This window comes from Nannospalax galili, unplaced genomic scaffold (genome assembly GCF_000622305.1).
Source record: "Nannospalax galili isolate Female #2095 unplaced genomic scaffold, S.galili_v1.0 scaffold217, whole genome shotgun sequence".
Classification (NCBI taxonomy): Eukaryota; Metazoa; Chordata; class Mammalia; order Rodentia; family Spalacidae; genus Nannospalax; species Nannospalax galili.
In genome coordinates this window covers 3,556,741-3,579,009 of record NW_008340643.1, presented here as the reverse complement: position 1 = coordinate 3,579,009, position 22,269 = coordinate 3,556,741, and the positions used below count along the sequence as shown (strand labels likewise).

At 34.5% G+C, this 22,269-nt stretch overlaps 1 protein-coding gene across 1 annotated transcript in view; it reads right to left on the bottom strand.

Moving 5' to 3' along the window:
- Positions 1-22,269, bottom strand: part of Cnksr2 (connector enhancer of kinase suppressor of Ras 2) — a 229,516-nt gene that overhangs the window by 142,851 nt on the left and 64,396 nt on the right. The window contains exon 4 of the mRNA XM_029564782.1: positions 19,176-19,263. Coding sequence (XP_029420642.1) covers positions 19,176-19,263 — 88 coding nt within the window. The remainder of the gene's footprint in view (positions 1-19,175; positions 19,264-22,269) is intronic.

The window sequence follows — 22,269 nt, the reverse complement described above, 5'->3', positions numbered from 1 at the left end:
TCTAGAGAAATATATGCAAAGACCATCCAAAAGTTACAAGGGTGAAACAGAGCCAAATGAGTTCCAGGACAGATGGGGCTACAGAGAGACCCTGTCTTAAAAAGACGGAAAAAAAAATCCAAAGGGAAGAAAATACAAAGCAGGAAATAAAAGTTACTTAAGGGCCCATACCATACAAACTGGGAGCTGGGAGCAACAGAAACGACATATTATTCTGAGTTTTCTAACACTCATTGTCTCTTGCTGACTGACATTTACAAGCTATTAATTAGTTTAAAATACACACATTAATTACATAAATACAATTCATAAGTCTTTGGGGGCAATGAAGTCCATAAAGAAAATAATCACTAAGTTGTGAAGGCTAAAACCTTCTGTGTTCCATTTTTTCCCATAAAAATCATTTAAAATGAAGTCAAATTCAGTTCCAATCATTTTAATTTTTCACTTGAAAATGAAATGCTAATGTCACAATAGTTGGGTGAGAGAATAAATGAATCTTTAATTACAACAAAGATAACAAGATGTAGAACCAAAGGAGGCTGATTGTTTTTTGAACTGAATGGATCTCCAACAACTCCAAAAATAATTCAAATTTTTTCAAGATTTAATTGAAACACAAATTTCAAGCTACCAATGACTAGAAAAGTCATTATATTGAGACTATAATTTCTGTAATTTTAATAGCTTTATTTGTACACTCTGAGGAAACAGTGAGCTACTTCCTACAATGAACTAACTTTGTTTATTCTGTATGTCTTGAGTCAAGTCTTAGCCTTTCCTATTAGATTATCAATATTTTTAAAAGGAACCTTATATGCAACCACATTGTCATTTTACTTTCTCAAGGTGCCTTATGTATCCCATGAAGTTAATTCAAATTCATCTCTTTCAAATATTTTACTACACCGATGTTCATTTCCCACAGTAAATGTTTTACACTGGTTTTACAGATGAGGTATAAAAATAAAATCATGATTTTGAAAACAAAACAAAATATGTAATTGCCAAATTCACACAGTACATTTAGTCTCCTCACCTTCTATTTTGTACAAAAATAGGCTGAGTTTCACAGCTTTAAACCACTTTGAGTGTGAGTTTGGTTTTAAACTTTAATTTGCATGCTCTCAGCAGATATTTTTAACAGAAATAATTGAGCCTTTCTCTGCATGAAGTTTTGTATTACATAACAGCTATCAAGAACTTTGTATTCATACAATGAAGGTAACATTTCCTTGTAATGAAAAGCCTTTCTAGCTTCCAGATGTTCAAATAACTTATAAAAAACCATTTAACATCCTAAGGGACAGAAAATCTACAGGGTCTAAGAAGTGGGAGACAAATTTTTTTCTTGTGACATATTTAACTAAATAGTTCAAGCAAAAGTAAATATCATACCAAATCATAAATAAAATATACATTAAACATTAATTCTTTACTTCAATATTATCCATTTGCTGGTCAGACAAGAGATGTTACAATGTATTAGAATAAATTCCTAGTATTAGCATTAAAAACTCACTCAACTTAATAACTTACAGGTCTTTGTTTCTTTTATCTACTCAGATTGTATTTTCTTGGACAAAGTAAAATCATTTCTTTGAGTAACTGTGAATTATTTTAAAAGTACCATTTTTCCAGGTACTCAAAAAGTTTAGATTCATGATGATGAGGACAAGATATTTAAATCCTATAAAAACTAAACTGTCCAGGCAATAGTTGTAGCTCAAATTCCAGGCTTAATTTGGTACTCCTTCTAAATGTTCTATATACCACATTAACATTTAAGGTTTCCCAATATTAACAACGCTGAATGATCATGAGCTAGAATTTAATTCTCAGACAAAATTTAACAAATCACTTATTTCCTTCCAGTAGACCATACTCAGAGATTTCTGAAACATGCACTGCGTTTTAAAAAGGAGAAGTAAACATCCTCAGTCATGCACATGCAATATGTTGTGATGAATACATTGTGAGTAGATGTACTATGTTTTTTCTCCACATATTAGTTCTATGAAACAATGCATTTTCCTGTGCTCTGTCTTCTCTGTCATGATGACAAGCAGTGTTCTAGAAAAGACCACTCTCACTCTGGGCTCTAAAATGAAGAAATTATATAGTACGACTACAGCAACTCAGGATGGACATGGGATAGGAACAGTGGAAAAGACTGCTATTAAAGCCTTTAACATTTTCTGGTTATTTGCTACTGCGGCATAATCCATTTTATCCTGAGTACTACAATCCTCCATCAAATACATGGGAAAAATAAGATGGATATGCATAAAAATATATCACAAATGGAGTTTAATACAATAACTATGTCATAAAATTTCCAGGATGTCTCTTTACTTCGGGAAATACAGGCACAGTTGTTTGATATATTATATCACCCCTCACACTGTAACACAAAAATCAGTCTTGGATTATAATCTGTGACTTTCATGTAGATCTAGTCTTTTCCCATTTTGTATTTATATACATTTAATCTCATTTTCTAAGTTTGATTCACCTCTGATAACTTAATTCTTACCAGTTCTTCAAAGTGATACTCTCAGTTATAATTTCAATCAGTTAATTTATTTGTTAGGGCTTAATTTCACCTGAGTTACTTATTTGATATTGGTGGTCAAATTCCAAGCTAACCTATGGCACTGAGTTATTAAAAACCATATCTTAACTAGTAACACTGTGTTATCTTTAGTTTGCTGATTTCATCTTTATATACCTATGAAAAATCTATGTTATACAATCTATGTAAAGCCTGGCACAGAATCCATAATGTAGTCTCGGCACAGTAAGATTAATAATAAACACTCTAAACAATAGTAGTGCTTCTTTTTTTCTACCTTGTTCCTGTCTTTGTCTATTGATACCATAGCAGCTTCTAGAATTTGTTCTCCCACTGTTCCAAGTGCACAAGAAAATAGCATATTTCCTACTATTCTCAGCTGTAATCAGAGGAGCTTCTCTTTGCAATGAATAGCAGTGAACCTGGAGAATCAAAGCTGCTATATGTGCTGAGCTTAAGTGATGACCGAGTGCTCAGCCTTAAACAGGACACTTATACTACCCCACTTAAGGCTCAGGAAACACTGGGGAAGAGGGATGTAAAGAATGTAAGGGCCAAGTGTTAGGGAGAAAGGCCATAAAATGCTATCTTCTGGGCATGACATAGTCTGTGCAATCTTGATTTCCCAGCAGGAGCAGCTGCCTGCAATGGGCCTGCACAAGACTGGAAAGTCAAAAGTAATTCATGGCCAGGCGTGGTGGTGCATGCCTTTAATCCCAGCACTCCGGAGGCAGACGCAGGCGGATCTCTGTGAGTTCAAGGCCAGCCTGGTCTACATAGTGAGTTCCAGGACAGCTGGGGCTACAGGGAGACCCTGTCTCAAAAAAGACCAAAAAAAAAAAGTAATTCATGGACTGGAGAGAGCATCATGGTGTTCTAAGTCTCCCCACTAAACAGGCTACAGACAGATTCTGAAGGAAGACATATATTGTTTCCAATTACATACCCCGCTGATGGGCCTAGGAGTTCCAATGGATAGCTCAAAACTTATGGTCACACTGATGGCCATCGTTCAACTCAGGGAGACACATAACAAAACAAAAACAGATGAATTGGCAAAGGGACTTGTAGGAAGGAAGAGGAGGGAGGTAAAAGGCATTTGGGGAGCTCAGAGAGGGTGGTAGGTGACAGTAATCAGAATACATTATATACATATATGAAATTGTTAATAATAAAGTTAATAAAACTTATAACAACAGTACAATACTTGATGTTTCAAAGAAAAAGCCTAATTCCTTTCAGATACATATTCACTGCACAGAGGGGCTGTGTAGCCCTGGAAGATATGGTACTTCATTTTGTAAATAAGGCTAGACTGGAACACGCAGTGATTCTCTTGCCTCTGCCTTCCAAGTGCTGAGATGACATTTGACTAATGAATCACAGTCGTGTTCTAAACTCTATTTAGTCCCTCAGCTAATCAGGGTGTGAGCTGAGGCCCCTTATATATAACTGAACCTGAATCTCTTGATCCACATTTCCAAATCATTTGGCCTGTAACAGTCTGCAGAATCTGCATGTTGAACATGCTTCCCCCACAAGAATCTTGGTCCATGGGACCAGCCTTTGGCAAACACTCTTCCTAATCATATATATTTTATTCTCACTTCACTCTCATTTTCTGTGAAAGTATAAATATAGCAGAGTGGTTATCATCTTTGGCTCTAAATTAGAATTATTTGAGGCATCATTTAAAAAAACTAATGTTAAGTCCCACTATAGAGTCTAATTTAATACGTCTTGGATGGGGCTCAAGAATCAGTACTTTTAAAAACTTTGATTCTAGGATAAAGCTAAACTTGAATAATGAACACCTTGATTAAAGTCCTAAACAACACCATTTATATCATATCTCTATCTGAGCTTTGAATTTATTCATTTATAAAACTGACACTAGCTAAATGTGGAGGTTATATGTCTAATCCTCTCATTTGGGTGTTTGGGAAAAGAGGATTGTGAGTTTGAGGGTAGGCTGGGCTACCTAGGAAGAACTCATCTCAAAAAAATAGGATAATGATATTTGGTCTATATACTGTACTTTATCATTGTGAAAAATAAATGTGATAATGTAAAAGAACATTGCCAACTTCAAAATACTAATGTTATGGCATACCTATTAAACTAAATAATCACTTTGCTTGCTGATGATTTAAAAATGTCATGAGTAACAGGATTTACCTAGGTGATAAGATGTGAGAGAGGGGCTAAAATGTGAGTAAAAGAACCCAGGGAAAAATACATTTTATTCCTTGTAGAAAGTTCAGGAATTGTGTATAAATAGAACATTTATATATGCAATTTAGGTGAGAAAAAAACAGAACAAGCAGTGAGACATTTAATGAGTTGAGGAGGGGAGACATTAAAAAGGAAACAACATAAATACCCCTCAACTGATGAATAGTTAATGAAAAGGTGGTACATCTATGCAATGGGGTTCTACTCAGCAGTAAGAAAATATGAAATTATGAAATTTGCAGGTAAATGGATGGAGCTAGAGAGTGTTATGCTAAGTGAAGTAACACAAATGCAGAAAAGTGAGAGACATAAGTTCTCCCTCATTTGTGGATTGTAGCACCACTCCCTTTTATGTGAGTATATATATTCTGATTTAACACCAGGAGTCAGGAAAAAGGAATGGAAACATGAAGGTAAAGGAAAAGAAATAACCTGAAAGGGGAGTAGTAGGGAACAGTAGGGAGATGGAAAAAGTGGGAGACACTGGCAGTGAGGAGAGGAGGGAGGGACATGCAAGGGACCATGGTGTGGGGGAGGGAGGAAAGTCAGGAAAGGAAAGATGGTAGGGGTTTGGAGGTATTGGTGGGAGAGCGGAGATAATGGGGGCACTGTGACTAGGGAGGGAGGGAGGAGGGAAGCCAGATGGGAGCAAAAAGAATGGAGATGAGTGAATCTTGGGGGGGCAGGAAGCCTACAGGGAAAAGTGATGCCATAGAAACCCTATGGAAATGTACAGAGCATCTGAACATTAATGCATATGTGTACCTGGGAGCTGCTTGGCAGGGAATGCAGTTCCAGATAGAAGAGGCCTCCCTAAGAGTGACAAGCATGACATACAGCACTCATCAAAGAAGTTTCTTTTTGCAACAGATGGAGGCTACAGCAGAGTTGCACATCTGGTCAGGGACAGAGAACATACATCTGGGAGATCCCCAGTACTAGGTGACACATCTGTGGTCGAATCTCTACAACTAAGGCTCATGGAACATAGTGGAATAAGGACAGAGAGAGGGCTAATGCACCGCTCCACTCCCTCAACTCGTATCAGTGAGGCTTCCTTGTATATCAGAGTGCAACGCACACAGAAAGCCACAACTGGCTATGTTTTGGAGAATAAGAGACTGTAGAGTGTAGGATGGTACTCCTATATGGAACCTCACCCACTCATGGCTCAGGGACCATTGCAGAAGAGGCAGAAAGATTTTAAGAGCCAGGGCTGGTTCATGAACAGAGGGAGGTGGAGGCTTCCAGGCCACTGGAGGCTTGCTCATGTGAGCCTGTGACAGCAGTGACATGGAGCATGGGACCTATGTCAGGTCAATTAAACAAGGGCCCAAAGTGGAGGTGAGAAATAGGTGGTGGGCCAGCACTAGATTGGGAACTATTTGAGACTTATTGCTGTTGGGTGAGGAAGAGTATGACTTACATAGGAAAACTGGATGGGCTGACTAGACTCCAGTGGATGCATTTACACTGAAGCACGTTTGGTAACAAACACCTGCAAACACCTGACTGAGTAGGACTCAGCATGTATGGCAGAGTGCAGAGGGTTCGGTGGGAGATGGGGGTAGGCATGGGAGGGGGAGGGGGTCTGGACATGAGTGGGAAATCTATGAAATTTAAAAGCTCAATAAAAAGAAAAAAGGAAATTAATAGTTGCGGCATTAATAACTGCTGAAAAACATCACAGTAGACATTTTAAATTCATTTGAAAAACTTTATACATCACTTAAATAGGAGTTAGAAACAGAAGTAAACCAAAACCAAATAAAGATATCTAACTGAAATTTCTGATCTCCCACCTAGATTCTTTTTAAAACTCTTATTACAAGTAGCATTGCATATTTGGGTACATTACAGTTTATATTTATACTTCACATTTCCAAGTTTGGTATGTGATTAAATCTGGTATTTTAAACTCCAAATGCATTCTAAATGATATTCAGAAATGCACATGTGGATTGATTTAGGGAGACAAAAACTGTAGACTGGACTACAATGGGAAGCTTTCCTAGCTTCAAATCAAGTCTCCCCTGAGCCTCTGGTCTTCACAGTAATTCCTATCTTGTTCACTTCTCCAAGTCACTGTGAAGGAGATTGTTCTTGTCACCAGTGTGTTCTAACCCTTCTCCCTAAAGGTACAAGGACTAAGAGTAAGAGGAAAAGGAAGAAGCCACCTTATTGTAGGTGCAACTATTTTGTATCTGTGATGATGATACAAATGGATTTCATCAACTATGAAAAATGAGTACTTTTAGTTCCCTTTTAGATCTTTGTTAGTGTCAGGGTACTTACCAGAGCTAACTTAAAATGTCTATAACAGTTTTGGTGATTTTTAAGGGAGAAAGAATGTATGTTTTCAACAAACTTTTTTTGCCAGGTACTAGATACCCTGAAGTGCAGAGAGTTTATGTTATTCCCTGTGAGAGTGAAGACCAATTAACCTTTTTAAAATAATGATAAAAGTTACTTCTTAGGAGTTTTTTGGAGAACATTATGAAAGCTTTTGCAAGATTAATTATATAATAACATACATGGCAAAATAAATCAGGAGTAGAAAGAAAATGAAAGCAAAATATACTTAGCAAGCAAAGGTATTTTGAGAAAGATCTAGTAAATTATAAAGATAAGTATGTGCTGTATAATCTCATACACACTTTTTGGTATATACATCTTTTGTTTGTTTGATCTTCTTCCCTCCCTTTTCTTTCCATTCTTTCCTTGCCTCCTGCCCTCTCTCCCCTTCTTGCTCTCTCTCTCCCCCCTCTCTTTCTCTCTCTCTTTCTCCCTTCTTTATGCTGGCCTTTGGTATTTATGTCTTTTGTTTTCTCCCCCCCACCACCACCACCCGCTTATTAAGACAGGGTTTTACTAAACTCTGGCTGGCTTGGAATGTGCTATGCAGACCAGGCTGGCCTTGAACTCACAGAGATCTTCCTGTCTCTCTGTCCTGAGTGCTGGAATTAAAGGCGCATACCACTATCCCTGGCTGGTACATACTTAAATGTAGGAAGGATACACTCAAATGTCCAGGATCAGGAGAATAAACATACTAGCATATATGAACATGACCCAATATTATAGTCAGTGAAATGAGGTACAGCTACAAACTAAATAAAAAATTATTTCAGAAACATATCAGGTGAATAAAGTGAGATGCAGAGTGCTGCTACTTTTTTTAAGGCTCAAAGACATGTATCATTAAACATGGTTAGAGAGACATTTCATTTGAAACTGTAAAGAAAAAGAAGACAAAATGATCTTTAAAAAAAAAAAAAACCCTGAGAAGAGGCAGGCTCACAAAATGCAGGAGGAGCTCAATATCTAAAACATTTCCATTTGCTATCTGAAATAACTTAATATTAGTATAAACCATCCATTTTTTGTAGTACTGATAAAGCTGCTATCTACATCTTTAAATGTGTTTTGCAGATTGACTCAGATAACAAGAAAGATTGTCAAGTTTTGTAAAAGAATAAATGTATGAAAACAATCCGGATATTTGGCATTCATTTTAATTTCATTTATACTAAATTGTTAAGGTTTTGAGCACAGCGAGGCAGAGTCAGAAAGCTGGAAGAATAATAACCTCAAATAATCTAAATTGTCCTTTGCTAAATTCTTAGCATGCACATGCAATGATTTATTCACTCACGCTTTTGTCCTGAGCATTAAGAAAAGACACAGCTCTCAATTATATCTTTTTGAAAGATCAAGAAACTTTCTTTTATAACTGTATGAGTCATTTATTTTTCTTTAATCTTAAACATATTTTTAGTAGCATAAAAAGTCATGTCAACAATTTTCCATTGGAAAACAACATGATGTACAAGACTCTGGATGAGAAGTATGTCATATTTCATTTAGTTACATGGAGGAAAATCCACCACTCCATCAATACCACCCAAAGTGTTTTAGGCAGGGATTAAAATCAAAATAATGCATCTTAATAATTACACCTGTTAGAAGAACAAATATAGCAATACATAATAGTTTTCTACACAATATTTTTAACTACTCACTTTAGGAATTATTTTTTAAAATCCATTTTAATTGAGTCCTACTACAAACCAGGTACCATGCTTAGCCAACTAGGTATTTGCCAACAATTTGGTTAAAATGGGAAAAATCCATAAATCAGTCCTTTGGATGCTTGATTTTTATCTTCCCCAAATCCAAAAACCCAGGATCAAGAAATACCCTTTCAAATATTATTTGATTTCATCAGTGGGGAGGGTGTTTAGTAAAGAGTGGTCATGAACTATTATTTTTGACCCACTATTCCAAATAAAAGAGCATTATCAAAAAGTTAAGTTTTTAAAATAAGATGTAATATTGAGGTTCTAGTAGTGTAAGTCACGAATTTATCATGAGTCCTACACTGCACACTGCTCAAAAACTGCAACCAGGTGTGCATGTACGATTTTGCATTTAATAAAGCAATGGTATTTGATACATGTCAAAATTCAATCAGTTTAGGTTCCAGGGAAGTAAAAACATTCAGTTATGAAACGGAAAAGAGCAGAGGTTAACTAATAATCATTACTGTATAAAGAAGTATTAATCTCTATCTTTTCCTTTGACTAACAGGATGCTAACACTTGCATTAAAAACAAAACCAAAACAGCTCGCAACTATGCTAATGGCCCATAAGCTGACCATGCTTTCCATTAACACTACTACATCCTTAAAGGAACCTGCTAAACTATAGCACATAATTTAAGCCATAATTTGGAAACTGGCCAAGTGCTAAACATTACAGTGACAAGCAACACATCACGAAACTTTGAACCTATTCTTATGCACACATATTTATAACTACTCTGATTGTAACATTGTCATTATACATATGGGCATTTGAAAATACAGCTGTACATATAAACACATTACCAGCTTTGCAAATTCTCTATATATTTTTAGTTTTATATGTGTATTCAGAAAAAAATCTTCAAATTATTTCACTATTATCTCTAATACTTCTATATTTAACTTTTGATTTAATAGATTAGGATTAGATAGAAAACTTGAAAAGACATAAATATTGCTTGTTCATGATTAAAGCAGCTGAAGAAAGAAAACGTGAAAGATAAACTATCATTAAATTGAATTAAAAGTACTAGTTGAAATAAAAAGTAAAAATAGAAGTAACTTTCATACCATCTTCACTGAGTATGCTAAAATAATATAATTCATATTGTTTAAAAATTATATATAAGGCTTGTCCTGGTTTTGGGTCTGAAATGCCCCAGTTTCAATCCCAAGAGCCCCAATTCAATTTTCAGGTCACCTAGAATGTCTGATTCAGGAAGGCTTAAGCGTTAGCCCTGAGTATGGAGTAAAAGTATTTAAAGCTGTGTTGAAAGGACTATGTGACTATCCTGGCTGACCTTTTCATATGCTTTAATACAGAATGAACCAGAGAATAGGCACTCTGTATGCTCCAGAACATTATAGGCCCCCATTTTATATCTCTCCATGTAACTAACTATTTAATTTTAATTTACTATCCCCTTTAAAACACAAATTATATCTGACACATACATTGGCCTTTAAAACTTACATGTTTTGAATTGTACATGTTTAATTCTATGTTACTAATATGTGTGAGTAGGAATGGCAAACCCATGCATGATCAACATTAATCTCTGCATTATATGTATATGCGAATGTGCTAAGATATATTCCAGAATGAGTTATACAAGTAAACATACTAAAATATAAAGAATGTCCTAAATTGAACCAAAGTAGTTTAAAAACCACTCATTTTAGAAACGCCTTTTATTCTAAAATGAGGGTTTAAAAAATATTTTGGTATCTCATCCTCTCCTCCCAAAGCTCAGAGATCATTGTTGAAGATTCTAAGAGCCAGAGGTGGTAGATGAATACAAGCTGGACACCAAATTATAGTTACACATATGAGCCCATAGCACTTATGCCAGACTGCATAAACCCTGAGCAAACTTAGGTTAGACCAGGGGCACAGCATGAATGGGGAGGTACACAGGAAGCCCCAGCCCTAGCTCAGGATCTACTAGCAATTGATAGATGCTGGGTGAGGAAGAATCAGTTTTCCATAGTGGTGTGATGCCTGGTTGGCTGATCAGATTCCAATGGATAAATCTGCATCTAAGGGCACTTGAGAAACACAGATTAGAAGTGCTAGGTCTTTAAAAATGTTAAAAAATAATAGAGGACATGAAATCAGGGGATAGAAATTTGGGGATACAGGGGGGAGTAGTCTGAATAGGATCAAAATACATTGTGTAAAATTATGAATCAACAAAAATTATATATTGGGGGCTAGAGAGATGGCTCAGCATTTAAGAGCACTGGCTACTCTTCCAGAGGAACCAGATTCAATTCCAAGTACCCACGAAGCAGCTAACAATCATCCATAACTCCAGTTCCAGGGGGATATGACACCTTCTTCTGACCTCTGTGGGCACTGCACAACACAGGTGCACTTACACACATGAAGGTAATACAATTAGACACATAAAAGCAATAAATAAAATATTTATATATATATTTAAAAATAAATGTCTTTTTCTTCATGGCCACTCAATAAAAAAGATAAACAGAGCATCACTCCTATAAATATTTTGTGGTGTAAGAATCTATATTGGATTAGTGTTAAAAAGTCTCTTTTGCTATGTCATTCTTTATTAAATGTGTATGAGTGCCTGCATTTGTGTATGTGAACCATGTATGCTCATAGGCCTGCAGAGGTCAGAAGACAGCACTGGATCTTGGAGTTAAAGTTGGGTGTGAACTGCCATATTGGTGTTGGGAATTAAACATAGGTCCTCTGGAGGAGGAACAAGTGCTCTTAACCATTGAGATATCTCTCCAGACCCTGCTTCATAATTCTAACAGCTATTTATTAACCTGTTACTAAATGTCAGAAAATGAGCTGGAGCAGTTTTCAATGTTCACATAAAGCCATACAATAATCCAACAGGGGAGTTAATGGTCTAATTTATAGATAATGAATATCAGAGACCTGAAATAATTTATTCAGTTTTATAGCATTCATTGAAAAGCATAACCATAGTAATTAAACTCAGATATATTTCATATCAAATTCCACTGCACAACTTTACTATCAAATATGAGAGTACGTTATATAAAATGTTGATGAAGATGATAAAGTAACATTCATATGCATGGAATCTGATTAGCTAAGCCATGATCACTATTGTTAGTATATTTCCAGGCCAATTTCCCTTGAATAAATCAATAACAAAAAATTAAAACAAATTCTAGGTTATATATTTTATTATGTTCTGCAATAGTTACTAAGTATAAGTTCATGCTCCATGAATTAAACCACAAATATTAATTCACTATCACAAAAAGTTATTTACTTATAGGTATTTAGCTTGAGTTAAAAAAACATTAAATACATAAAAGTAGTTAAATTCTTGTAGAAACATATTTTACAAAACGATGCACACATGATAAGCTCATTTATATTTTATTTAAAAATTCATAATTCTAGAACAATTAATATAATATTGAATTCCATTTTTATATATAAAGTGAAATAAATGTTCTTCAGTCTGGATACTTAGAGAATATCTTAAATTTTCTTACCTTATAATTTTCTTGAACAAATATTTCTAAAGAAATGAAATACATGTGACAGCTAAAACTGGAACAAAGTAAAACTAAACGTCAGAAAATTGGAACAACTTCAGACAAATGCATATTGCCAGAACTTGAATTTTAAAAGGTAAATTCACTGTGAATTTAATGTTTGAAAATCGGATTTAAAATGTTTTACAACTTTGGAAAGTATTCTCTCAGGATGTAATTCAGATATAGTTGTATATGGAGATCAAGAAAAATAACAACCACCAGAAGAAAAAAAATCTGTACATTTATCTTTTTAAACAAATTTATTATTTATTTCTGCTGATCAACTCTATTGGTTATCCATTGTATAAAAAATATTCTATTCCTTTTCATTTTCACTTGATATCTGTGAAACACTGTTAATCACATCTAATTTGATTCTTCCAATAACTGAGCTCCACATGATAATTTAAGTTTATAGATGGTTCAATCAAGTGATGACATGAATTTTCCAATGTGAAATGATCTTTAACAGAGTTGGGTCATATCTCTCCAAACACAAAGGTTTCATCCTTGTCCCTTGTTGGAAGTATTCTCAACCCCACCAAAGCTTTACCTTTCAAACTGACACCTTTGTGTTCATTTCTTAATTCATGTCAATCTAATTCCTCATGTTTTTGTGTCTGAAGTAGAGAATACAAAGATGGTACAGTAGAATAATTTTTAGGTTATCATACAATTATTTCAGTGCTGACAAGAAGTGTGTGGGTACCTGTCTCATTTTTCTGATTCAGTTGCTGACAGGGCTCTAAAAGAAAATTCAATTCTTGTGAGAATAATTTCCATTTAAGAGTTTAAAACCACTTTCTCTCTTGATTTTTTTCTCAAAAGCATTTTTGTAACAAATTTTTTGTGGGGAGCAAAGTGTTGGGGAAAAATAGCTTTAAAAGCTTCAAACATAACTATCTGAACCCATTAAAACAAGAAAAAGTAAACTAGATAGAGATTAAACAAATTCTTCCAAATAAAAAAGAAATGTGTAGTATCTTTTCCCTTTGATTTTGACGCTAATTTAAATAGAAGTGGCCAATATTAAAAATATCTTCCACTTACTTCATAGCATCACTCCTTTGTGTTAAGAAAGGGAGAAAAGGCATTTATGACAGTTTATTTTTAGATATTGATCATGCCATCTTGCTGCAAAGGGAATAAAAATAATTAAAGTTGAGTGAAAAATAATTTGTAGCACAGCACATTTCAAATCATAACTCTCATCCTAACTGTTCAGATGAGATTTCTTGAAAGCGTGGTAATAAATGCATGCCCTAGATTTTTAAAAAAGTCCGTACCTTGCTTATTCAAATTGACCTCTTTAAGTTGCAGCTAAAGTTTAATTTCTATCTTCAGGTACTCAATATAATTTTAAGTTAAAACATTGATTACTGTGCACATAATGACTGGATTAGGCTATTTGTTTGACACTAACTGTTTATAAGCTATGTTATTTATTTTAAGATTTAAATTCAATATTTATCTATGCTATGGTCATTTGTCAAACTAACAGTTTTTCGATGTAGACAAGATTCTTTTTTCTGATAACAAATTCATTTTAGGAAATTAAGAAAATATAGAAAACTCTACATAAAGTCACCACTGGATTGACTATCAAGAAACAAACACAACTATTTTATTTCATGAAATTAGGTATCAAGCTTCATTCTTGTTGGTACTATGGACAGCAACAGGTCACACAGCTCAGAAAACCTTAGGACTAAGAAGAGGTGAGATCACTGTATAAAAGAAAAACAATACACTTCAGAGATGATTTATATGTAGTGATAAATACCATTAATCATATTTCCTCTAATTGTTACATTTTGTTACTATTATATATTTACAGGGTGTTTCATAAACTTTTATTTACTTTCATCTCAGCCTGGACAAAGTTATAAGGGCCAATAATAATCTTTTATTTTTACTATTTGAAGTTCTGGGGTTTAAATGCGGGTCCTTATACATACTAGACAAAACTATTACTCAGCTATGTCTTTGGCCCTAATAATCTTTGTTTATTTTTATTTTTTTATTTTTTTATTTTTTTATTTTTTGGAGACAGGGTCTCCCTCTAGTCCTAGCTGACCTGGAACTTGTAAGGTTGCTATGGAGAGATGAGGCTGGCTTAGATCTCACAAAGATCCTCCTGCCTCTGCCTACCAAGTGCTGAGACTAAAGGTGTATGCCCTGCATCCCTAAAAATCTTATTCTAACTAATGAATATTTAAAATAAGGTAAAACTTTGTGATTATTAATATGAATAACAGAATTGAAATTTTCTCATAGGAGAGTTAACAAAACTGAAGAAAATTAAAGCACTTAATTCCAGTATTTTTCTTTGGAAAATACAAATGAGCATGTATTGGGCCACAGAAGATAATTCTGCCCAAGTTATCATTAACAAACAATATATGTAAACAATATATGCTCCTGTCTTCAAGGAAATTACAATCTAATGAAAACAAGATATTGTTACTCACAGAAGGATTTAACTATCATGGTAGATATGTAAATTATTCACAGGAAGACTAGGGTTCTATTTCTGTTCACATAACAACGAATTATGCATCAAAAAAAGAATAAAAACTAGGCTACAGTGGATAGACCTACTCTGAAGGGCATTTGGAGACACAAATTTGACTCAATTGTGTGTGTGTGTGTGTGTGTGTGTGTGTGTATACTTGAAATCCAGAAGGGGATAGTCAAGAGGGTACAAATTGGGGGAGAGGGTCTAAATATGATCAAAGTATAGTGTATGAAATTCACAAAAATTCTATTAAAAGATATTTGGATAAAAGCCATCATTTTTTAGGATTTAAATTGAGTAAATGTTCAGAGTATGTAAAAAAAAAAGAGAATAAAAGAATCATAAAAAAATACCTAATCTAGCCAGGAGTGGTGGCGCACGCCTTTAATCCCAGCACTTGGGAGTTAGAGGCAGGTGGATCTCTGTGAGTCTGAGCCCAGCCTGGTCTACATAGAGAGTTCCAGGCCAACTGAGGCTACAGGGAGACCCTGTCATAATAAAAGTCCCCAAAAAAACTAATTTAAAAATTTACAGGAAAATTCAAACAGGATATGAAAGGAAAGGATAAGCAGGAAGGTTTATATTTAATGTTGACCTTATAAAAAAAATTGAAATAATTGTCAAGAAAATAAAATTATGGGAAATCAGAAGTTTTATGAATGAAGTAGCAACCATTGAATTGATTTATTTATTTATGTTTTTGAGACAGAATCTCCTTGGACCCCCCAGCTGGCCTGGAACTCACAATGTAGACTAAGCTGGCCTCTATCTCACAGAGATCTGCCTGCTTCTGACTCCCGAGTGCTGGAAATTCTTAATAGTACATAATTTTAAGAAGCATAAATTTAAGATATGCATGTCATATTGTTTAGAAGCATCACAAGACAAAAAGGTATAAGCTGTAAGATCTGTTTTAATAATAGCTTATCCATATGAGCTAGAGTACAGTTAAGACACGCAGGAGTTCCTGAAGATAAAACTGAAGTTATGCTGAACAACACATTAACACCTCTGAATTCCAAAGGGAAAAGTTTGCAGTCAGTTTGTAAATACTGGAAAATTATGGAAAGTAACAAAACTGGGGCTTAGTTTTATGAACACAAACCCAAATAATTGATTCTCTACTTATAGGCAGATTAAATTAGGATGTCAAAAAAATTCTTTTGGTAAAATTTCTCTTAATGTTTCTTTTAAGGAACTACAGCTACTGAAATAATTGAGACACCAAATCAGGTAAAAATTTGGATTTGGTAGGCAAGAAAAGAATCAAGAACATAAGATTTGGTTTGAAATGTGACAAACAGGACGTGTGACGAGAAAATGAGAATGACGGAGAAGTAGCTGTGACAAATATCATGAGCTACTCAATTTCCAAATACAGAAGTAGATAGGATAGGAGCAAAATGTCCTAAGAAAGCATGGCATCCTCTGAAACTGAGTACACAGTGGGTGGAGGGTACAGAAAGTCCTCCTCTGCTCTAAGTACATTTAAAGTACTTCAGAAATTTTATGTCTGGCCAAAACTGAATGTACTTAAGGTTCACTGTGTAAATGCATCTCTTTTTAGTCTGCCTAATGTTTCCTGACCTGTAAATAGCAAAACTCAAATCCATTAATGCTATTGTAAAAGTTTACCTATTGAAAAGTCTTATTTAGAACAGGAACAAATCTTTGAGGGCAATGTAAGAATGGGGTACATTTCTATAAAGTAATTGTCAATAGAGGACATTGATATGCTCCAGTATCAAGCAAAACTGAAACTATATATTAGTTACATGGAAGACTCTCAAAATCACAGAATGTGCAAGTTATTCATATCTGACATAGGCTGCATTTCCACCTCTACACATCTCTACAGAAAATCTTAATTCCCTGGAAATGATTTCAGCCATTCTTCTCTAAATAACACCTAAATGTTCACAATGAAGGTATGCTATATCATCTGTGAGTTCTAAACATAGACAATTCCATCTTGACCTCACTTTATGTCTAACTGTTCAAAATCTGTTTATCCCATTTTGAAATGAGGAAGTATTGGACGTGTATGTGTTAAATAACAATTCCTTGATAACATCCTCCAAGATTTTCAAGGAAATGCATGGCAGCCAACTTTGAATTGCAGTCTTTGTTTCTAAAACAACAAAGTGTTAGCCCACTAGTCAACATCAATTTTTATGTCATAAATATACTTGAAATTACTTTCAAGATTTATGTCATAGAAATAATAATAAGTACGAGTTTCTTTTTGATTTCTATTGTATATGTTCTCATGCATAAGTAAAAAGGATTACATAACATAATATCATAACTATTTGTCATATAACAGTCAAGTATTAATAATTATTGTGTTTTTATTGCATGTGCACATAGATTGCTACTGATCACACATCCAATATTAAGATTGGATGATATGGATGATTATTGTATAATGAGTAAACATTAGAATTCAGAATTTCATTCTCTCATACTAAACTGAAAGAAACTAATAGCCCCTAACCCACCTTCCAAATCTTGTCATTAATGCTTCTAAAATAAATAAAGTCTGTGGTCAATGCAGCACTTAGAAGATAGATGCTCAAGAGCATCCTTGGTTACTTGTGACTTTGTCCCCAAAAACTAAAGGGATAGAGATAGAATAATGCTCTAGAAAATAGATTTTTGAAGAAATGTCTCTGATAAATCAAAACTATAGCAAAAGTTACCCATAAGTTATGCTATTGCTATTATATCTGTGCCTTACTGTATGACAACCACAACTACCTGGAAAGCTAGCAAACATGCAGGCTCTTGGGCCCCACCCACAGTACATTTGAGATGAACATGTCACTGATCACAATGAATCCCACTGCTCTGGAACATAGATCTGTAAGTGACAGTTGAAATCTGGCCTTTTTGTATGAATCAAGTTTTACTGGACCATAGCCAAATTCATTCATTCATTCATTCATTCATTCATTCATTTATATATGGCTGTTACTTTTTTTAAACTAAGAGATGCAAGGAATTGTGATAGATACTATCTAGTGTACAAAATCATTAATATTTACTATCGGACCCTTTACAGAAAATATTTGTTAATCTGTGCCCACAAATACTATACTTCTTCCTATTATGCAGCTGAGATCTTTGACGTTCAGAAGTAAAGTTTATTGTTATCAAACATGAAGACACAGAGTTATACTACTAGGGTGCTTCAAAGCTAATAAAACATTTACTACCATCATAAATGTTCCTTTGACTAAGGACAAGCTTCTCATTGCCATAATACAGTGTTGAACATCTGATCTACCCCATGATGAGAAGTCACAATGTTACAATTAAGAATATCATCTGAGCACCTAGTTTCAGGAATATGATTCAAAAGAATCTACATAGAAGGACAGAACTATACTGAAGGATTTAAGTTTATATTAATAAAATTTATTATTTCTTTGAGAAACATATAAAACAATTTGACAACTATCACTGATAATCAAGGACAGGTGGAACAAGGATTAATTCACCAATTTCTTTACTTTATCCATTAATTTCTCACATTATCATACATTATCCTCTCCCCTCCTTACTTATGTATCATTGGATAATAGTACCCTGAGAAAAAAACAGTGACAATCAGATGTCATCAGACTTAAAGAAAATAGTGGCTGCAAATCCCGGACTTCCTATATGTACTCTATTATTATATATAAATAAATATCTGTAAGAGATCTATGAGCAACTGTACTGCTATTTTCAATGTTTTATATTGGACTGGAATCAATTATTGATATTAGTTGCTGGATCGCTGAAGGCATTTGATTTTGAGATCCCTGGCTTAAATAAAACTCCGGGCAAAAAAATAAGTTCAGGTTATTAGATCATCACCAGAGCTAGTAGGCATATTTCTTCATATGCACATACAAAGTGAAACAGTTTTATGTTAGGTTGAAACTCTGAAATTGTTATCTAAATAGGGTAATTTAATTCTATGAAAGCTAGATAGTTTAGTAATTCCTCATTGAAAATGATACTGATAGAGATTATGATCTTATAATGATGAAGTTAAGACTTTCCTATTCATTTTATATGTTCTGATAAACAAAACCCTTATTTACTGGGCTACATGCATAGTTTTCCAATAAGTAATTTTTTTTATCAGAACCATTTACTCATTGTTAAAATATAAAATTGCTAGTGATTAACAAAAGAAAGCTTGTCAGCTAATACCTGTTGCACGATTGTTGTTAATTCCAAGCAGAGCTGTATGACATTATTTCTTGTAACTGAATAGTCTGTCACAGCAGCAAATGGTGACCTACAAAGGGAAAAGAAAAATTGTGATTTGTAAGAATAGCTTTTGAAAAGCACCAAAATAAAGTAGTGTAAGATAAGATTTTGAATAATAATGAAATGAATTGTTTGAAAGCTTACATATTGATAAAAATACAATATTTAGGACTCATTTAAATAAATGTGAAATTTAAGAAGTACTAAATTTTATAAACAATTATTTCTGTCAAATACCTCTTTGCAAAGTTTTAAAGATTTAGTTCTTTGTGACTTCTTTCAAGACTTCTTTACTACAAGTAATACAAAACAGCAAAAAGGAAAGCTTTTGTCAAAATCAGTATTTTAGTTCACTTTCCAAAGAAGCTAATATTTTAAACACAATGTTTATTTGAAATATTCACAATTAAGGGCCAACAACAATAATAAACTAATGTTTACTGGGGGTCTAATACGTGCCAATCACTATTCTAAATGTGACATATATTCTAACAAGTCTTCATGATATTTTTTTTCTAGTTTCTAAATTTAATTCTTTAAAGAGTTTCATACATTTTGATCATATTCCTCCCACTCCCAAGTCCTTTCAAATCCACCTCCACCTCCCTACTCAACCATCTTCACGTTCTCTTTCTTCCCAATGAATATAATTTGTTTTGCCCAAATACTCCTGAGAGAGATACTAGCTTTTGATCAACTCGGTTTGATGCCTAGTACTAACTGGGGCCATACCCTTAAAGAAAACTTTGCCCATTCCTAGCAGATATCAGATGTCAACAGTTCCTTGGTTAGGGGTGGCACTTCATAACCATCTCCCTTCTCTATGCCTGGATTTTGTCTGCCTTGAGTTTGAGCAGGTCTTGTTAATGATGTCACAATTGCTGTGAGTTCATTTTGGCAACTGCCCTGAAGTCTGAAAAACATTGCTTCCTTGTAGTCACCCACCACCTCTGGGTCTTACAATTTTTTTCTGCCTCCTCTTCCCTGAATATCTCTGAACCTTGGGGACAAGTGGAGTGGGATACAGATGTACCCTTTAGGACTCAGCATTTTGCAGTCTCTTATTCTCTGCACATTGACCAGTTGTGAGTCCCTGTGGTAATTTTTTTCTGCAAGAAGCTTCTCTGACGAGGGTTAGGAGATGCACTAATCTATGGGTATATCAATAAGTTATTAGGAGTCGGTTTAATTACTATGACCATTTAGTAGGCTAACAGTAGTAGGTTCTTCATTAGGGCCCATGACCCATGTAGTCACAGGTTCTTGGCCCCAATACCAATGCAAGCTAAGGGTTTCACCTTGTGCAGTGGACCTTACATCCAATCAGACTGTGGTTGGTTAATCCCACAGCATTCATAACATTATTGCACTAGTTGGCATATCTTGTCAGGTCAATCATTTTTGCATCTGGCAGGATACAGAGCTAGGTAAGAGTGATCTTTACTTTTCTCCTCTGGTAGCATGCACAGCACCTTCCAACATTATGAAATCTAGCCAGTAGAGATGAAGTTTGAAGTCAGCACTCATTTGATTTCTCCATGTTTTATGACCCAAGTGTGTGTTGTCTTCAGCAATAGGGTCTTACCATTAAGTTCTAGAGGGTAACAAGAGCAATGGCAATAGACTGTTAGGTTTGAGAGTCAATGGGATACCACTGGTCAACAACTAGAAGAGACGTAATCCATTCCTGGTACTGAGGTTTTTATTTGCTAGGATGAGGTGTCTAGTAGGGGTAATATCCTCCTGTTATAGGGTGTCTGCATTAGAAATAGGCATTGCTATTCTTCTCACTTCACAGAAGGGAAAATGAAGGTAGACAAATCCTTAGTGACTTACCTAAGGCCACAAAAGTGGTGGAGATACTGTTCAAACCCAAAATCTAAATCTAGAGTCCACTGCAATATATAGTTAAACACTAACATATGAATGTACCTTGGTTTTATTTTCATTTTACTCTCTTTTTGAAACAACTTTGTGTAAGAATGATAAATATATTCTACTTTCAGGTTTATAATTTCAAGACTGGCATAGACAGAAAATAACATTTTTTTTTTAGTTTCTTAGAACTTTAATTTGGTTCAGTTTTTCCACCAGTGAAGTGGAACAATAATTCCAGCTTAATATTGCTGTAAATATTTAAATAATGGACAAAAACCTCTTTAAGGACATTGTATGAAGAATGAACATTTTTTACTGTCTTTTTTGTCTGCCAAGTGAATTACAGTGGCTTTCTAGTACTTCATAGTCCTTGTATTGTCTGTAAATGCCAATTAGGTTTTTTGTGTTCAAAGCTTAGATAATCAGGGAGGCCCAGTTAAAGACAATGAAAACAAAATCAAAATAGAAAAGAAGGCATAGATATGAAACTGTATCAGACTAATGTAATATAAGTTTAGATGTATGCTTTTTATCAAGTTTAATAATTCTACTCTATTGCTGGCAATTTTTCTCACTTGTGGGTATTCCATTAAATGTTTTCTTCTACATTCACTGGTATTTAACATGATTTTTGTTATTTAGCCTATGGATGTGGTAGGTTATAGTGATGTCATTTCTTTGAAACAGCTTTATATAACTAGAGTGGATCACATTTAGTCACAGAATATGATTCTATTGCTTTATGGCTGGATTTGGATTGCTAATGTTTTCTGTTGAGGATTATAACATCAACTTGATGATAAATATTGGTTTGCTTTTGCTTGCACCACCTTTTTTTGTCACTTGCTCCAGGGCCCACTCCTGCCTAGCTAGTTACACCTTCCCTACACTGTACCCACCACCACCTTGGTCCACCCCCCTCCCCCAATCATCTAGCCTGAGACCTCCAAATTAGCTTCCTAAGCCAGTATTTTATAGGGCTGGGGATGTAGCCCAGTGGTAGAATGATGGCCTGATATCTGTAAGGCACTGGGTTTGATGCCTAGTACTACCAATTTCATTAAAAATTATAATTAAGTAATAAAGCTAAAATCATAGAAAAGTAAACTTTAATTATAAAGAATTAAACTTTTTCTATTTAATAATAATTTTCATT